This window comes from Aphidius gifuensis, linkage group LG3 (genome assembly GCF_014905175.1).
Source record: "Aphidius gifuensis isolate YNYX2018 linkage group LG3, ASM1490517v1, whole genome shotgun sequence".
Taxonomy (NCBI): domain Eukaryota; kingdom Metazoa; phylum Arthropoda; class Insecta; order Hymenoptera; family Braconidae; genus Aphidius; species Aphidius gifuensis.
Genome location: NC_057790.1, coordinates 26473481 through 26494970, shown reverse-complemented (window position 1 = coordinate 26494970; position 21490 = coordinate 26473481). Strand labels below are relative to the sequence as shown.

General features: G+C 24.0%; 1 protein-coding gene across 2 annotated transcripts in view; it reads right to left on the bottom strand.

Annotated features, from left to right (window-relative positions):
• LOC122853361 (aryl hydrocarbon receptor protein 1) overlaps positions 1 to 3008 on the bottom strand; it is a 94154-nt gene extending 91146 nt beyond the window's left edge. For both annotated transcript variants that reach the window (XM_044153789.1, XM_044153790.1), the window contains exon 1: positions 1710 to 3008. In XM_044153789.1, the coding sequence (XP_044009724.1) occupies positions 1710 to 1831 (122 nt within the window). In that variant the 5' untranslated portion in view covers positions 1832 to 3008. The remainder of the gene's footprint in view (positions 1 to 1709) is intronic.
• Between the last annotated feature and the right edge of the window lie 18482 nt (positions 3009 to 21490).

Genomic DNA, 21490 nt, shown 5'->3' with positions numbered 1-21490 from the left:
AAAGATATTGAAAAATAAAGAAAAATTGTGTTTTAATAAAAGGTAAAAGAAATTTGACGAAAAAAAAATAAAAGAAACCATGAAAAAAAAAAAAAATGAAATCCAACGAAGTCTTAAAAAATAAATTCAATTCTATAGGTATTCTGTGGATTAAAGAAGAAAAAAAATTAAAAAAGTTAAAAAAAATTATTAAAAAAAAAAAATAGTATACGTGTGTATTTCGAAAAGGGATTAAAGAACGAGTGAAGTGTAAGTTTTCAACGTCTAGGCAATCAGTTCTGGTGCTTCGTCTATGTCGGCAATTGGTTCATCCACATGCCGCTCAAGTGGTATCTCTGTTGGCGCATTATATCGTAAAATAATAGAACAAAAAATAAATAAAAATAGTTTTAATTTACAAATGTTTTTACCCTCTCTTGTAATATCGTAACACAATAATATCTCGTTTACACGAGAGTATCATCAATGCAAGATACAAGAGGGTAAAAAATTATAAGCAACTTTTAACACGCAAGATCGTCAATGACGGATTAAGGGTAACTAACCCTGCACCAATCAAATATAAGGATTACATTAATTCAACAAATGAAATTAAATGAAAAAAAAAAATACTAATTTTATTTCAACAGAGAAACTTTTAACTTTCTCAAATGTCCATTGATATATCATATTTCAAATATGTTTAATCATGTGAAATTATTTTTATTCACTTGTCTTTAGCTTTTATGATACAAGTCATTAAACTCATGAAAATAAACATTAAAAAAATTATTTAATCCTATTTTATCTCTATCAATAATAAATATATATTTTTTTCTTTTTTTAAATTAAGAAATGTTTAAAAGAAAATCAATTTTTTACACTAGAAATTGCAGAATTTTTTTTACAATTTTACTTTTAAAAATTCAGTAAAATTCATATACATTAATTAAAATTAATCACTGGTAAAATTATACAAGCATAGTGTTTATTTTATAGTAAACAAATCACCACCTCTTGACACAATAGTAATCAATCGAAAAATAAATTTGATAGTATCGAAAAATGATTGGCTAATCTCATCTTGAAATTAATCATATCCTGGTAAATAATGTCTCGAAAAAAATATATATCATGTAGTTTGCAATTAGTATTGGAAACATTAGGTAATTGCAAAATTAAAATTAATCATTGGAAAAATTATACAAGCATAGTAACATGTCAACACAATGATACAGTTACTATTTCGAATTTTTAAAAAATAATGACAACAGTGTTTGCACAAAAAATAAATAAATATTCCATTTAACAATTTATTTATATTTTTTAAATTTACTTTTATCATATATCTTTGATAAATTTAAAATTAATTAATTTAAAAATAAATTAATTAGTCATCGTATTGTAATGACTAAATGTTATTATTTTTTTTAATTTAATTTTTTTAATATTTACCTTTTAAATTTTCTATAAAATGTTTATTTTATTTTTTATTTATTTTCGTCATTTATTATTATATATTGTTTATAAAATAATTTCATAAATATCTTTAATAAATTTTTAATTAATTTATTTTTTATTTATTATTGAAATAATAATTTTTTTTTAATTAATAAAAGTACTAAATAGAAAAAGCTTTACTACTGAAGAAATAAAATGAGCTTTTCTTCAAGCCTCAATTATTTTTCGACATTAAATAGCTTTTTTTATCATAATAAAATGTAGCTTACCTTTTTCCATTTCTTCTTCTTCTTTTAGTTGCATAAACAGTACCAAGTTGACTCATTGCAACTGAATTATTTTGTCCAGTTGGTGTTGATGATGGTGTTATTGTTGCTGATGTTGGTGTCATTGTATCAATAATTGTTGAATTATGTGAATGTATTTGATCACTTGTTATATTAATTGTTGAAACTGTTGGATAACATGATGTAATATAATCCGTCGGTGTAATTGAACCGGTAGGTGGTCCGCAGATTCCAATAACCCCCGGACCACCCCCGGTACTATTACTACCAACAACACCACCAACAACCCCCAGTCCAGTTGTACTTCTATCCAGTGCGTACACCGTACGATTTTTAACAACTGATTGACAATCACCACTTGTATTTATATTTATTGATAAATTTACGTCATCATCGATTGACAAATTTAATAACCGTCGGGTCGACTGCTGATTATGCAGCGACGACGGTAAATGCAGTTTTGTACTTGGTGACAGTTTACTTGTTATTTATTAATCCTTTTAAATAATATTATAGAATTTTTTTTTTTTTTGCTTTTAATTCAATTAGCTCGCTCAATGAAACATCTATTTATCTAATTTTTTTTTTGATTTATTATTACTATTATTTACTCGATGATTTTAATCATCCAGTTGTAATTTTAGTCTCACTAATCACTAGAGTTAAGCAAACACTTTATTATTAATTTTTTTTTTCAATATAACGTATCCAAAGTTCCACGCACAATTTATCTTTTGCTTTTTTCTTATATCTTCCTCTTCTTCTTATTCTTCTTGTTTGTTTTTTTTTTTTTACAACAAGATCAGTCCTTTTAAAAAATTTCACAATTCACATTAACACATCACCATCAAATACATGTCACAATTATTATATCAACACCACGTGGTTTTAAAATTCAAAAAATAAAAATAAAAAAACAATATACAATCAATTCAAAAAATGATAAAAAAAAAAAAAAAATTCAATTGAACAAATCACAAAAGTTAGCTCCAATTTTCAACAAAGCACCATCCCTTATTTTCAAGTGTTTTTTCCCTAATCCCTCTGTATTTTTTATCATAAAAAAAAAATGAATTAACAATTTTTTTTTTTTGGATAAATATGTTCCAAATAAACACTGGGAGATAATTTTTAGTTAATTAAATATAACTGGTGGATGTAATGACATATGATTATTGATAAACAAATAATCGCGAACACGTTAACGACGTTGTTCGCCTCTTAGAAGCGTGTCGTGTACTGGTACCGGCTTAGCGAACCTTGGTGGAGGGAACCGTTCAGTATAAGTCCCTGATGAAGACTACCAACACACATATACACACGTACATTAACATCAACACACACAGACATATTCAATGTGTTTTAAAATCAAATGAAAAAAAAAAAAAAATATATGAAATAAGAGAGAGTGGTAGTGGCAGTGGTGGAGGTGGTGGTGGTGGTGGGCAACCAAGCGAAGGGAACACAGGTTGGTATATAAACCAAGTATATTTCTTGTTGGATCATATGCCCCCCCTACTTGAAATAATATATCAAGCTCACTCCCATCATTATCATCCCTTTAGTCTGACCATGTTAATCCCCACCAGGTATTTTTCTAGACCACGCCTGTGACAACACTGTTACAACCAATCAACTTACCAGTATGGCGCTACTGGCGTCATCGCAGTGGATTACATGATACCCCTTCTGCTATATTTCTAGTTTTTTAATTTCCCATTTATTTAACAAGATTTATCCTTTACTACTACTCCTTCTACTTCTACTACTACTACTACTACAACTACTGCTACTATTGCTGCTGCTACCCTTTCTTCCTTCATCCCTTAAATTAGTTGGATATTTTATTTTTGTTGTTATTGAATTTTTTTTCTTGATGGAATAATCAACTAGTCCTATGTTGGGAAACTTACTGAGCTTTATGTTCAGGAGCTTTTTTGATTTTAAGACATCAACTTTCTTGATTGAATGATCAAGTGAAATTTATGACAATTGGTCATTGATTTTTCATCGGTTAGTTGGTTGGATGACTGGGCTTTGAATATTTAAATTTATTTATTTAATATTTCTTTTGTGGATAGTTTAATTGTATTTTTTTATTTTTTATATTGTCGTTTTGTTTTGTTTTTTTTTTTTTTATGTTTATTTATTTGAGAGGGCATCAAACTTGGAGGAGGTGTGTTTGTATATATGTTGGGATATTATTGTCACGGTTTTCTTTTATCTGCAGTAAATTGCTTCGTGAGTACTATCAAATACGAGACACGAAATGATATTTTGATACAATATGTATGTGTATACATGAATAACATCTGAAACGACATTACGTGTTCGAATTGACACGTTTTTTGCATCTTTTTTTCCCATGAGATTATCACGATTATGTCATATGCTATATAAATATATTTTTTTTTTATATAGACAAATAAAATAATAATTTTTTATATGAAGTTACAGGGAAAAGGCGTGACCATGTAATGTAAGCTTTAATTTTTTTAATTTTTCAAATTTTATACTTTAATTATATTGTTATTGGGCAAAAAAGGATATTTTTGTTATTTGTTTTTTTCCCATAACATTAATTTATTATTAACACTTCTGGGGGTAACTAAAAATTAATTTTAGAATTATTGATTGCTTATTATATATCGTTGAACTTTTATGTCTATTTATTTAAAAAAAATTATTTTCCAATGAAATGGTACTTTGTGCTTTAATATAAAATTCAATGCGAGCTTTGTAAAATTGAATAAAGTATTTATTAAAATATCAGTCTTGAAGTTGCAAACTGTAACGAAATTTAAAAAATAAATTGGTAAAAAAATAATATGTGGATAAAGATTAATTTGAAATAAAATTATTAAAGTCATTCTGGTTAATTGACTAGGTGTTTGTCTAGTAGACAAATAAAATCTATAAATTAAAAAAATATTATACTTTTTTAAATATTTTTATTGAGCATTTATTTTGCATTAATTTAATCATTCATTTTTATATTATTAATGTACGCTTTTTTCGAGCCAAAAAATAAAGTGATAACTTTGATGATTTTATTTGCAAACTATCATGTTGTAATATGTCCACCAAATAAATCCACCTCAATTTGATTTATTATTTTTTATCTGAATTATAATCTTTGCATTATTCAAAATTCCAAATCACAAATAGTAATAAATTAATTACTCTTAGTTTTTCGCAGAATCTTTTCTAACTATTCTGTTATAATTCTGGAAAAAGCACTTTCAATTTTTCATAACTTTGGTATTGAATAACAAAAATATAAAAATTATCAAAAAGAGAAACAATGAATAGTGTTAAGCACGCATTAACACAAACGCACATCACGCAATGATCACGGCATTGGTGATGGTCAGTAACGGGCCAATTGGAATTTCGTGCAAAACTTATTCGTGACTATATATATAACCGTGTATTACTTATGGTATTTAACATGTTTATATACAGACAATACATACACGACATCTCAACTGATGAAACCTAAAAACAATAAAAAAAAATCTTTCAATTTACACGAACACGTAAATTTAACATTGTCAAATTGAACAAGTAGTTAGCGACACTTATGGTCAGACACAATCAATTATTCCAATTTTAAATATCTCAAATTCATTATCATCATTATCTCATGCCTTTAATATACATCTATATATCAATTCTCAATTATATTCAATCAATAAAGCTGATACTATCAAACAATATATTATATTTTTAATAAAAAAAAAATAAAAATTTCAATTTTTTTTTAAACCTTTTGCAAGCTTCGCCATCTATCGTTAAATTTCCAAACATAAATTCGTCAAATTTACCTACAGATAAAATTCAAACACATCTAAATTTATTATTATCAAAAAAAATAAATAAATAAAACACATAGTAATTATTGTTCATTGACATTCAACTAATTTAAAAAAAAAAAAAAATACACTAACTGTATAATGAAGGATAATTCTGCAATGGCACACAATGAAAAATAACAATGTGGAGGAAAAAAAGAAAAAAAAAGAAAATTAATAATATTAAATACCCAGGGGGAAAATAATAATAAATGAAAAAATGAGACTTAATTAGACAAATCATTGTTTCGAAACGAAGTACCCAACAATCACACAAAACCACAACTGTTTATACAATGTTTTCAGCAACTGATGCAATGATATCCACATGTATGTATTTGTTATAAATACCTACTTATACCTAGCAGCGAATTATTGTTCAGGGTTATTTATTATTTTTTTATTTTTTTTTTTTTGTATATTTATAATTATATGCTAGTGAAATAATTGCTTGTGTGCACTATGCTCACAGACCTGGCCTGTTTTTAATTTTTAAAATATGCGTGACTTTTAGGTATGTGATTATGTATTTTTAATTTTCCACTGAGAAAAAAAAATATTGTATAAAGATTTTCTGAATTCACTAAAATTTGTTGAGAAGAAAATGATACTTTTTTTCTGTTTGTTTAATTTTTTTTTAATTTTAGCAGACAGTTTTTTGTAGGTGCAAATTGTTGGTTAGCTTTGAGTCAATTTATTATTTTTTTTTTTTTGGGTTTAATTCTGGTTTTAATTTGCTTTTAAATAAATCTAATTGTTAAAATAATTAGTTGTTATACTCTAATAAAATTAAATACTCTTTATCAACTTTTTAAAAATGTTTCTATCTCAATTTTTGTTATAACTTCTTTTTAATTATTTAGAAAAAAAGTAAATGATAAAATTAAGTAGAAAAATCTGTGAATAATCAGACATGGAAATTTTTTTTTTTTTTTAACTAAAACAACGATTAGTAGAAATTTTTTTTAATTGTCTAGTTAAATGAAAATCAAATAATAATAAGTAGAAAAATCTATATGCAGCCAGACGAAAAAAAACTTTTTTTTTTTTCAAATTAAAAATACTATTTGCTGTAATATATTTTTGGAATTAATTCATTGTAAAAATAATTTCATTTATATTTTATTAAAATTCAAAAGCGTCTGTATATTTAACTAATGATTTAATTTTTTTTTTATATTAAATTAATTCTTTTTCATCCAAATGAAATTATTTCAAAATTAAAATTTTTCCAATCACAAAAAAACCTCATCTTAGTAGATAAAAAATATCAATTTCATCATCAAAAGTCAAAACACTATTTAAATGATCAAAATAATATATATCTTCAAATTAATTTAAAAATGAATTAAAAAAAAAAACAAATTATTAAATTTCTTTTCAAAAATCCCAAACGAAAAAGCTTTTGAATTTAAAGAAAAAAAAATATAAAACAACTAGTCAATTGAGGGATGCTGATGTCTCTACCGGATGGTCACTTGGTCAGAAAAACCTAACGTGTATTTAAAGAAAAAAAATAAAAACTGACCCCAAAGTAATGTCAAATGATCCTCAACCAATGTATCCCTCGAGACGCGTGACCATTGTCAAACATTTCCAATATAAAATTCAAGGGTGAATTTATCGAATGACAGGTCTCATTGTATCGAAAATAAATACTTCCACAATACACACACAAGAATTGAAATCCGTCACGGAATATTAAATCCCACCCGAGTTGATTCATCACGGTGGTCGATTAAACAACCATATATTTTTTTCATAATTAAAAACAGCAAAAAAAAAATTTATATACACCAATTTAAAAATAATCATCAAACTTTGAACTATCAATAACAAAAATACCAATAACCAACAATTATAAGCCTCCAATAATTGTTAATAAATATTGACAGATTATACATCGATAAAAATCAAAAAAAAAAAAAAATTTTTTTATACACTGAAAAATAAAAAAACATTTGTTTATAAAATAATAACGACACGCCACGTCACTCAATCATCGTTAGTTTACCCTCTCTTATTAATTTTTTAACATCAGAATTTATCGCGTAATTTTTCATTTGTTTTTATACATTTTTTTTATACTATACACAGATACTTTTTCATATTTTTTTAAGTATTTTTATCGAGTTATTATAATTACAAGAATTAAAAAAAAAAAAGGAAAATTCACCTATCACGCGTGAACTTGGTAAAATCATGATAAAACAAAGTAAACGCGTTTTTATATTTCCCTGAAATTTATTTCGTTATCGTAATCATGGTTTACATTAATTTTAATATTTTATTTTTTAAATAAAACCCAGGATAATAGATGATTATGTATATCGCCACCAAAAAATAATAATACAAAGTGGGTTGAGACTTGAGGTGAGGAGGTTTTTGGGAGGAAAAGTAACACAAAGCCAGCTATTTATTCGCATTATAATATTTTGTAAATATATATATTCCACAATGTGAAGATATTTTTTTTTTTTATATTGTTATTATTTATTATAATGAAGCCGAAATAAATAGTATAGCTTGGATGATACGTGATCGTTGCAATTACCGTCTCATAATAATTCAGTATTCTTGGTTTCTCTCAAAAAAAAAAATTAAAATAAAAAATAATCCAGCAGACAGAAGCGGAATGTGCGGCAAGATTGAAAAAAAAAATACATATACAATATTATATATAAAAAGACTAATAAAAATATTTAAAAGAAAAAAAAAAATTTACAAATTTGAAAAGTTTGGGGTATATTTTTGAGCGCATGGCATTTTTTTTATACAAAATTATAAGAAATTATGAAAGAAGAAGAAGAAGAAATTGGTAGTCTAGAAACCATCGAATGATTGACAGGTTAGCGGTCTGTTTTGGTGTACCATCCGGGATGTTAAACCCTCTGATGTCCCCCTGCCACCCCCAAATTGTCTTGTTGCTTTTGCTGTTAATTCTTAACAATCTCAATCATATATATAGTTTAATAATTTTTGTCCCAATATTTAGTACCGTAATTATTGACTACCATGAATAATTTTAAAATACAAATATCCGTCGGATCAAGATGTCTGGTGTATACAATATCATATTTTTTAATTTTTTTTTTTTTTAGTATGTTATTATTATCTTTTATTATTTCATGTAATTTTTGTAGATTTATTTTTTTTTTTTGATTTTAAATTGTATATTTATTTGATGAATAAAAATTGGAAATATATTTTTATTAAGATTTGATTTTTATTAGTTATTATAAATCATTTTTAAATTGTTTGAGAAATTTGTTATGGAAATGTTTAATTTATTGTTTATAATTGAATGATAAAATAAATTATTTTTTTTTTAAATATAAATAATATATAAAGTGAGGAAAAAAATGGAATGTTATTTTTTTATCCCATTGTTTGATTATTATATTATAAAAATTGTTTCAAACACAATGAACATTGTTATGAAAAAAAATAAAAGAAACACAAGTTCACCATAATGGCGGCTATTGAAGTCAGGTGAGCATCACCAACTTGCATGTTGAGTTTCTACCTTTAACAAGTCGGGGTGTGATAATGAGAAAATTACCAAGAAGCCATGCCAATTGGCCACAAATAATAAGAGATTTTTAAAGAATTATTAAAAAATATAATAAGACAAAAGGAAACAAAGCTGAAATCACACTTCCAGTTGAAGATATTATGCACGAAATAATTGTTCAAAATATATATAGGAAAAGATATCATAAAGACGTCAGTTATCTTGGTGTTTTAGTAAAGGTCATCAGAAAAATATAGTTATTTGAAATCGTGAAAATTAATTATTATGAATATTTTAATGATTTGTAATAATAGCCAGTGTACTTGGCCAAAGTTATATGGTATTTTAATAGACCTTGTTTATTTTGCAACAAGATACACAAATAAATTTATAGATGATACTCTATTTCCATGTAAAATTATTTAAAATATAATAATTAATTATAAATGGTTTTTTTTTACTTAATTTATAGCTATAATAAATAAATTTTTAATGAATATTTTGATGATTTGAAATAAGAGCTAATGTATAAATAAAAATAGTTGAAATTAAATTTTGAAACTTTTAGGATAATTATATTTAGGTATTGTCTAAATACTAGAAGTAAAATTTCATGAAATTTTTGCTTAGAAATATTTTTTTTTGAATTGGGATGAATTGTCGAAATTATGGAATTTCCACTATTCATCCACGATAAATATAAAATTGCAAAAAAATTAAAAATAGTTGAAATTAAATTTTAAAATTTCTAGGATATTAGCATTGAAGTGTTGGTTAAATTATAGAAGCATAATTTCATGAAAATTATCTTAAGAAATATTTTTTTTTGAAATGCGACTGCAGATTGTCAAAATTATATGAATTTTTAAGTTATTTTTCGCGTAGCCGTCAGTCTCATATTTGAAAAAAAAATACAAAGCTAACAAAAAACAAAAAAAAATCATATTATTTTTTTACGAAATGAATGATATGAATATAATTATACTAGCTTCAGATCGAGTGACATTATGGCTAAGTTGGTAAGAGCACTGGCCTCCATTGCTTGAGGTCTCGAGTTCAAATACTGATACTGGTATGTTGTTTTGTCGCACATGTCACACATTTAAATTTAATGGCATTGTAGACACTATTAGTAAAGGTCTTCTTCAATGATTTTCTGGTGTTTGCGGCAAATATAATCTAGCCCAGAGCATGTGAACTACGCACTTGGTCTATGCCAGAAAATATTTGCCTCAAATACCCAGAATACATACGAAAAACATATTCTAAACAGATCACAAATCAAAACAAAGATTTTTTTTTTTTTTAATTTAATCATCAATTTATTAAAACTCCATTGATCATTTTAATATCCCAAAATTGATTTAAAATAGCAAGTGTCTATTCCCTCGCAGTAAAAAAAAAAAAAACAATTTTAATTTTCATTGTATCAACTATTTGATAAAAAATTTAAAACGCCTAGATATATATTTATACCAGCAAAATAATTTTTTGTAAAATATAATAATATATTATGATGGTGTTTTAGTAAAGGTCATCAGAAAAATATAGTTATTTAAAATCGTGAAAATTAATTATGATAATTATTTTAATGATTTGGAGTAATAGCCAATGTACTTTGCCAAAGTCATATGATATTTTAATATACCTTGTCTATTTTCCCAACAAAATACATAAATAAATTTATAGATGATACTTTACTTCCATGTAAAATTATTTAAAATATAAAAATTAATAATAAATTTTCGTTGTAATAATAATAACTACCGTATAAATAAAAATAATTGAAATTAAATTTCATAACTTTTAGATTAACAATTTTTAAGTGTTGCCTAAATACTAGATATAAAATTTCATGAAGCTTTTGCATAGAAATATTTTTTTTCGAATTAGGATGAATTGTCGAAATTATGGAATTTTCCACTATTCATCCACGATAAATATAAAATTTCAAAAAAAATAAAAATAGTTGAAATTAAATTTTAAAACTTCTAGGATATTAGCAATAAAGTTTTGTTTAAATTATAGAAGCATAAATTCATGAAAATTATCCTTAGAAATATTTTTTTTTGAAATGCCACTGTAGATTGTCAAATTATATGAATTTTAAAATTTTTATTTTTCGCGTAGCCGTCAGTCTCATATTCAAAAATAAATACAAAACTATCAAAAACCAAAAAAAAATCATACTTTTTATTACGAAATAAATGAATATAATTAGTAGAACATTAGATCGAGTGACATTATGGCTAAGTTGGTAAGAGCACTGGCATCCATTGCTTGCAGTCTCGAGTTCAAATACTGATACAGTTTTGTTGTTTTGTCGCACTTGTCACACATTTAAATCTATTTGCAATGTACAAAGACAAAATGAGTAAAGGTCTTCTTCAATGATTTTCTGGTGTTTGCGGCAAATATAATCTAGTCCAGAGCATGTGAACTACGCACTTGGTCTATGCCAGAAAATATTTGCCTCAAATACCCAGAATACATACGAAAAACATATTCTAAACAGATCACAAATCAAAACAAAGATTTTTTTTTTTTTTAATTTAATCATCAATTTATTAAAACTCCATTGATTATTTTAATATCCCAAAATTGATTTAAAATAGCAAGTGTCTATTCCCTCGCAATAAAAAAAAAAAAACAATTTTAATTTTCATTGTATCAACTATTTGATAAAAAATTTAAAACGCCTAGATATATATTTATATCAGCAAAATAATTGTTTGTAAAATATAATTATATATTATGATGGTGTTATAGTCAAGGCCATCAGAAAAATATAAATTCACGAGACTGCATGGCGACCACTCTCACGACCTCACAATATTTTCCCGATATAATCAAAAAACAAAAAATAAATAATTAACATTAAATAATATAGATAATTTATATTTCATCCTTCACTCTCTAGATGCAGAGGATGAACATGAATGGCCGCAACGACTTTCTATGTACACCATCATTATTATTATATATTCAATAATTTTATTTATTTATTTTTATTATTTTCAATACTATTATTAATAAATACATAAATAGCTATTATTATTATTATTATTTATTTATTTGTTTATTTATATTTATTTTATTTATTTTTCGTTGAGAAATTTTACAGCAGCTGTGGTAAGGGCACATTCCTTGACCTCTTATGATCTGTTCTTCGAGTAAAATATATTATCCGCTGGCAATTCATATATAAATATATTTTAATATATTTTTTTTATTTTTTTGTATTTTTTATCAAACAAGATATGAACGAGTTCGTCTTCATACCTATCACACAAATCCCTCACGCAATACAAATTTATATATTTTTTATTTTTTCAGGGAATATTATAATCATCACTTTTTCTTCAATTATTATATTAGCATTATTTATCTCAAATAAAATTATGAAAATATACTAAAAAAAATATATATCTCTTTTTTTTTTTTTTTCAATATAGTAATTTTTATTTTTAAATTGGAAATTTTTTTTTTTTTGTTAATTATATAGACGATTGCTTTAAGAATCTTTAAATTCAATTGAAAAAAAAATCATTTTTCATCAAATTGCAGCAATTATTATTCGATAAATTAATTTTAAAAAATTATAATTCAAAAAATTCAATTAATTTCTATTAAAAATAATTATTTAGAAATTTTTCAACTCACTAAATGAATCATAAATAAATTTTCATATTTTAAACTTGTCAAAATCATAAGTAAAATTAAAGAAAATTTATACTTATTAAGTTTCCTGTATAAAATTTAAATATTAAAATAAATTTTATCATTTTTAAATATTCCATAAGCAACTCTAGACGAAAGAAAGAAAAAAAAACAAACTGCACCGAATAATTCTAAAAGAATAAAATAAAATAAACCATCCCCTAGAGAAAAATTGAAAAATAAAAAAAAAATAATAGCCAAAGGGATCGAAACAAAAGCATAAAAATTTACCGCAAAATTGGACAATATAAAATGTTCGTGTTTGGTCCAGAGTAGCTACACAATATTGTGTTAAATTTCCTCGTATACAATGCGCGTATATTACAATCGTATGTCTACGAAAAGAAACCAAGTGGTGGATCCCAATAAAAGCTGCCGCCGACATATTCGAATTTAGTCGCGCCTTGGGGCAATCATCATCATCATCATCATCATTGCCAAATTTTATATATATTTTTATTCTACAGATATTATACATACATGTTGAGATTCTTAAAAATTTATTCTGATACATACACACATGTCTTGTTGACGCCGAAAAAAAAATCTGGTTGAATTTGATGAGATCGAGGTTTGACAGGGAAATAACTACTGGCATGGGTCCATCAAATTTTGGCGGGACCATTATCAACAGACTTACCTAAAAAAAAAATTTAAAAAATATAAAATATATTTATACTGTAAAAAAAAAATTATATTCATAATAAAAATATATAAAAATTATATATAGCAAATCGATATTTGGCTAGACATAAAATCGATTGGTTAGATTCAAAAAAAAAAAATGAGGATAAAGATCCTTCAGTAGTCATTATCAAGTTAATTATTAAAATAAATATTTTAAATCACGCGATAAATTTTTTTTTTTATATCTAAGAAAATATAAAAATTGTTTTTATTTTTTTTTTTTAAATTATTGTATGATGCAATGATAGTGCAACGACGTCTTTGATGTGAATTATTATATTTTTATTTTTTAAGTTTATAATTAATAATGATATTGTCGAGTCCCGTGACATACCCACGTTCACCCTGGCTAATAGCAACTATTAACCTGTTAATTATTATTACTCAGTGGCATCAATAGCCTCGGAAATATGCCGCAAGAGTTAAACTGTTTTATTATATTTATTATATCACATTGTCCTAATTCTCATATATATATTTTTTATTATTAAAATTGTAAGAATTTGTAAAATATTATTAAGAGAATAGAAAAATATTTATAAAAAGTTATTTAGTCATTTTTTTAAGTATTGTATTTGTTGACGATTCAAGTTTACTGAACAGTTTATTTGATAACAATAAATACAGTTCAACGATTGTAAAAAAAAATGATAACCAAATAATTATATTTATATATCACTTGAAAATAAAATAGAAAATAGAAAAGAGCTTTATTATTTTTTAGTCATTCAAAATAGAACGCTAAAAATTACTTATAAATAATTTTTTTTTCGTATAATATATTGATCATTATAATTATTAAATTTTTGATGAATATTTTGATGATTTTAAATAAAAGCTAATGTAAAAATAAAAATAATTGAAATTAAATTTCAAAACTTTTAGATTAACAATTTTTAAGTGTTGTCTAAATACTAGATTTATAATTTCATGAAAATTATGCTTGAAAATATTTTTTTTTTAAGTGGGATCAATCGTCAAAATCATGGAAATTCTTTTTTTGATTCCTATAAATATATAAAAACTGCAAAAAAAATCAAAAATAGTTGAAATTAAATTTTTCAATTTCTAGGATAATAGCATTAAAGTGTTATCTAAATTATAAAAACATAATTTCATGAAAATTATCCTTAGAAATATTTTATTTTAAAATACGACAGATTGTTAAATTATATATGAATTTTCAAATTTTTTCGCGTAGCCGTCAGTCTCACATTCAAAAATAAATATAAAACTGTTAGAAAAGCTGGTAAGCTAGCGGTCGAGTGGGCAAGCTTTTCGCCTCTTGCTCGTGACTCGTGAGGGTAGGAGTTCAAACTCTAACAGAAGCAACCCAGTGTGGACATTAAGTAAAATAAAACCTACTGGTTTTATAAATTAAACGACACTTTGTCATACTAGAGATCGAAGCAAATACTTTCTGGTACAGAACGAGTTGGTCGGCCACCATAAAAAACCTTCTCCCTCATTCTGTACCGGGAAGTATTTGTCTCAAACCCTCAAATTACTTTTTGATATATGCTGAATAAAATTTAATGAATAAATATAAAACTATCGAAAAACAAAAAAAAACCATATTATTTCATTACGAAATATAAATGGATATATAATTAATTCGATTATCAGATCGAGTGACATTATGGCTAAGTTGGCAAGAGCCTGGCCTACAGTGCTTGAGGTCTCGAGTTCAAATGGCAAATCTGATGTTGTTTAGTATAAAATGGTCGATTTCTGCTAGTGCGTTGTTGATTATTGAAATGATCATATCTACTGGTGTTTGGGGCAAATATAATCTAGCATAGAGCATGTGAACTACGCACTTGGTCTATGCCAGGAAATATCTGCCTCAAATACCCAGAATACATAAGAAAAATGTATTCTAAACAGATCACAAATTAAAACACAGATCACACTCTTTTTTTTTTTTTTAAATTTAATTATCAATTTATTTAAATTCCATTTTTTTTCAAATTTATTAAATCCATTATTCCATTGATTATTTTAATATCCCAAAATTGATTCAAATCATTCATAATAAAATTTTTAAATCACTCTTAAAATTGCAAGTGTCTGTTTCCTCAATAAAAAAAATGAACAATAAAAAATTCCATTGTCTCTGCAATTTTATAAATACGCAAAAACCACTGGTATCTGTTCAATGAAACCAAAAAAATACTGAACAACAAAAAAAACCAATTTACAATATGAAAAAATATAAAATAAAAAAAATGATAAAAACGAATACAATATACATACAGTAATGACGAAGGAGGAGTCATTGAACAATAGTTAAAATTATAAATAATAAAAAATAAAAATCAATGGGATATTATATATATAGAATGATGGTGTTTTGAGAGTTGGTAAAATGAATAAGTGAAATTCAAAAAGAACCAGACATCCACCGGATGTTCATCGCACGTCATATGTTCACCGCAAAAATCATACGCTCCTCCTACTTGTATTCTTCATCGTCTTATTCACAAGATATTTATATAAATATATATTTTTCTACATTATATTATTTCTGTATTTAATTTTTTTTTTTTTTTTTTTTTTCATTCATTATGCCATAAATATACACAAATCATATGTAATAATTATTTAAAAATAAATAATATGTGCGCATATATTTTTAGTGTTGAATATAAAACATCCCTTGTTTATTTTTTTTATTTTTTTAAATTGAATTATTGTTATGTACCGATGAACTTTGTAAAAAAATAATTGTAGTTTTATAATGTAACTGTAGATATTACTCACGATGAACTCACGCCATATTTATTTAGGTAATTTTTCTTTTTAATATATTTTTTTTACAATTTTTTCTTTTATTTTAATGACGTTATGATTTTTTTTTTTAGACATTATATTGTAGAAATGATAGTGTAGTATGTCTTTAAAATGATGAAAATAATTACGTTAAAAATCACTTGGTTTGTACCTTCTGTTATTGAGCTTTGCTCTCAGACTTTTAGAGGCGACATTGTTTCTTTTAGACACGCGATCTTTTTACTAATTTCGTTAATTATTTTCCAACTGTTACGACGTCACCACTAATTCAATGGACCACTGTATTTTTTTTTTTTTTATTCCTATTATATTCAATGATGAAATAATTTTTCAAAATATTAAAAATTTATAATTTCAATTACAATGCTGGATTTTTTTTGCAGTACCTATTTTTAAAACGTTTTTTTAATTTTTTTTTTTCGGTTTTTTGATGCAATATTTGACAGTCAATTATTTTTAATAATTAAATAAATTAATTGACATTTTTAGTGATTGAAAATAAATAAAATAAAAGTTAAAACATTTTTGATAAATTTATTTTTCAATTAGAAAATTGTCATTCAATTGTCTATCGAATTTAAAATAAATGAAAAGAAAAAAATAATATTTAAAATTAAAATTCATTTTAAATTACATATTTATCTACACCTAATTTATGTCTTAAAAATCTTAAAAAATACTTAATATCCTATTTTTTCTTCTAGTTTTCAACACTCTTAATTATTGATCAATTAAAAAAATTTTTTCTCATTTGAATTTAAACATTTTAAAGTCATTAAAATGTCTCAATTTGTATGGAATTTTTTTCTAATTTACCTTTCAACATGTAATTATTTTTTTTTCATTTTTTCTAAAATCTTATCAATTAAATATTTTTATGAAAGTTAAAAGATACTCTGATATTTACAACTAGACTAAAAACGAGGTTACAAAACATTACAAAACAAAAATAAAAAAAAAAAATCAATTTTATATGTAATTTATTTATTTACCATTCGCATAATAAAGCTTGTATAAATATCTGATTTAAATGTAATCATAAAAAATATTCCAGTGCAAATATCTGTGACCAACATTTTTCTCTACCACATATTTTCCTATCATATTTTTCAATCATCATCACAATATACATGTATCCTTCATTTATATTTTTTTTTCTTTTATTTTTTGTTATTATTATTTATTAATAAATAATATATTTATTCAATACATTTTTTTTTTCACGGGCACTATCGCCAAGTGTCATTTGATAATAAAATATATACGTATTTTTTTTTTTTTTTTTCAACGACACGATTCACGCAACCGATGTGTTACATTGAGATATAAATGAAACCACTTGAGTTCAGCACTTGTCATTATTTTCTACATGATAAAATATTCATTAGATATTAGAAAATTAATAATAAAAAATAATAAAAATTCTATTCAAAGTTTGATGATGAAATTGAGTAAAAAAAAAATTAACAAGTGTTATAAAAAATGCGACATTGTGGGACCATCATGGCGGTGGATAAAAATATTGCAGGATCAGCAAATAAAGGGACGGCTTTAACGTCCAACAGTGGCAGTGTGTATGGGGATAATTGCGTTGGCAATGCGCGTTGGCTCCTCCCATTAATATTTTATTTTAAATGCAACAAAAAGTGCAATGTATATACTCGTTGTTATTATTTATTTATTTATATTTTTTATTATTTTAATCTGTGTTAATAATTTATGCACAAGTGTAAATTAAATTGCAGTTTGTTGAAAAAATATATATATGGATTTAATTAATTTATTTTGTATATTGTGAATTTTTCATTTATATTTATTTATAAACATTTATCAACCCTTTGTAGGATTGAAGGGCGTTCAAGATGTGTATATTGGTTAACCTCTGTTCTTCTTTATTTATTTTATATTTTTTTTATTCAGGTCGTTACAATATATATATATTGAAAAGTGTTAGCCCTTTTTTTGGGAATCGAGTAAGACACGTGGCAGGATATTGAAATTTTATTTGATGGTTTGGACTATTTATCAGAATTAGTTGTCATTCAATTGGTAAATGTATTAAATTGGCTCGTGCAAAAGTAAAAACAGATGTTGATGGTTTTGATTGATGTTAAAAAATATCTTCGACACGAATATGAAGACAAATCTCATCTTGAAATAAATCATATCCTGGTAAATAATGTCTCGAAAAAAAATATATCATGTAGTTTGTAATTAGTATTGGAAACATTAGGTAATTGCAAAATTAAAATTAATCATTGGAAAAATTATACAAGCATAGTAACATGTCAACACAATGATACAGTTACTATTTCGAATTTTTAAAAAATAATGACAACAGTGTTTGCACAAAAAATAAATAAATATTCCATTTAACAATTTATTTATATTTTTTAAATTTACTTTTATCATATATCTTTGATAAATTTAAAATTAATTAATTTAAAAATAAATTAATTAGTCATCGTATTGTAATGACTAAATGTTATTATTTTTTTTAATTTAATTTTTTTAATATTTACCTTTTAAATTTTCTATAAAATGTTTATTTTATTTTTTATTTATTTTCGTCATTTATTATTATATATTGTTTATAAAATAATTACTAAATATCTTTGATGAATTTTTAACATATTTATTTCTTTAGTTTTTAGTGGATATTTTTGAGAAAAATACTTAGAAAATCGATTGATTTATAAATAAAATTATTTCAATTTTTCTTGACTGTATAGAAATTGTTTTTATCGTTTTGTTTTTTTTATTTATTTTTTTATTTATTACGTCGAGACGATTTTTATCTAGTCATGACAACAATATTTGCATTGAATATAAATTTTTATTTATTCTTGTTAATGTAAAGAGAAAATTCAAGTTAATAAAATAAACCGGACACGTGAAATTATTGAAAGGCGTGTAACTATATTTTTTATATATATTTTTTTTAACGATATGTGATCTTCAACATCTTTGGCATGAGTAAATACTAAACAACCGAGTGCATGTTCATTCTGCGATAAATATTATTCGAAATGTAATTACGATGAAATACATACACGTTATTAAAATAATAATCATTTTTTTTATATTTACTTATTTTATTTTCATGAATAGGTATGATGAAAAAAACCTAGGACATGATAAAAGGTAATAATTGAAAAAAATTAAAATTATTTATTTTTTTTTTTCTTAAATATATACACTTGTTAACAAATTTATATTTAAAATATAATTCATAAAAATAAAATGCTTGGTTTAAAATTTAATTAGTTAATTTATTTATTATATTATTTCTTTTTTTTTTTTTATTTATTAAATTGAGGATGCACTGAGCCTAGAATTTTCACTCGTCACTTGACTGATCTTGCTACTGCATATCTGTTTACTTGTGAAAATAAAAAAAAAAAAAAATATTTATACCTACGTGTTGAGAAGACACGAAAGGAAACACTTTGCACGGTAAATCAGTTACACCACAAAAATGGCTGTACGAAAAACTTGTTGAATTTGTGAATTGTATGTTTATAAACCAAAATCAAATATGTTCAACTTCAAACTAAACTACTGAGAAAAAAAAAATTAAAGAACCACTATAAATCTTGAAAATAATTCAAGCATTAATGCAATTGCAAGAAGACTGATTTGACTAAATTATTTTATTTTTTTCTCTGTGCTATCATAATACTCTGTGATTCGTAGTTTTATTTATTTTCATTTTTTTTTACCACACGCGAAATTCAGATTGAAAGATTTTTATCAATCTAAGTATGATCGATTTCAACCAGAGAAAATTGTCGACCATTTAGAAATATATTTTTTTCATGTAATTGTGATTTTTATTTTTTTTTTAGTTCACTAGTTACAATGTATATAATTTTGTTAAATTGTAACAAATTCCAGGAATATAATTTAGTATCTTTTTTTTTATATTTTGCATTTCCAAGAAATAAAAAAAAAAATTTATCAAAAATGGATATATAAAATTATCTTGTTAATAATATATAATAATAAATGACGAAAATAAATGAAAAATAAAATAAACATTTTATAGAAAATTTAAAAGGCAAATATTAAAAAAATTAAATTAAAAAAAATAATAACATTTAGTCATTACAATACGATGACTAATTAATTTATTTTTAAATTAATTAATTTTAAATTTATCAAAGATATATGATAAAAGTAAATTTAAAAAATATAAATAAATTGTTAAATGGAATATTTATTTATTTTTTGTGCAAACACTGTTGTCATTATTTTTTAAAAATTCGAAATAGTAACTGTATCATTGTGTTGACATGTTACTATGCTTGTATAATTTTTCCAATGATTAATTTTAATTTTGCAATTGCCTAATGTTTTTAATACTAATTGCAAACTACATGATATATATTTTTTTCGAGACATTATTTACCAGGATATGATTAATTTCAAGATGAGATTAGCCAATAATTTTTCGATAATATCAAATTTATTTTTCGAATGATTACTATTGTGTCAAGAGGTGGTGATTTGTTTACTATAATTTTTTCAGTTTTCACGCAATATTTACAACGATATCAAAGTACACTCTTCACACCCATAACAGTTTTTTAGCTGATGATTTTTTTAATCAGTTTTTACATGTTTGAGTGTTGAGTCAAGTTTAATAACCTGTACGCAGAGTTTTTAAATTAATTCAACGTACATTTATATGTGTATATACATGGCAACATATAGTAAAGCACTCAATATGATTGATTCGTTTGAAACACGCCAGTTAATAAATCCAGAAAAAAAGAAAAACCACTGACACTGCGATGAGAAGAATTTTTGTTTGTAAAATAGAGTTAATAAATAATTTTGATACGGAAAAAAAATTGCTTAGAATATATTAAAATTAATATATAATAATTGTATTTTTTTTTTCTTCATTTTTTAATTGTAAAAAAGACAAAAAAATATGCTTCAAACATGAAAATATTTTTTACAGGATAAACAGTTATATCCGTTAATTATCTATAATTTTTTCTTTATCCATTAAATATAATTATATTTTAATTATTGTGTAAAGAATATAATAATTAAAAAATTAAATTGTTTACAGAAAAAAAATAGTTTTGTAAATTTTAAATAATTCGATGACTTGATTTTTATTGCTAAAAAATATGAGTTACATATTTATGAGCCAAAAAAAATATCAAAAAGATAGGTGAGCT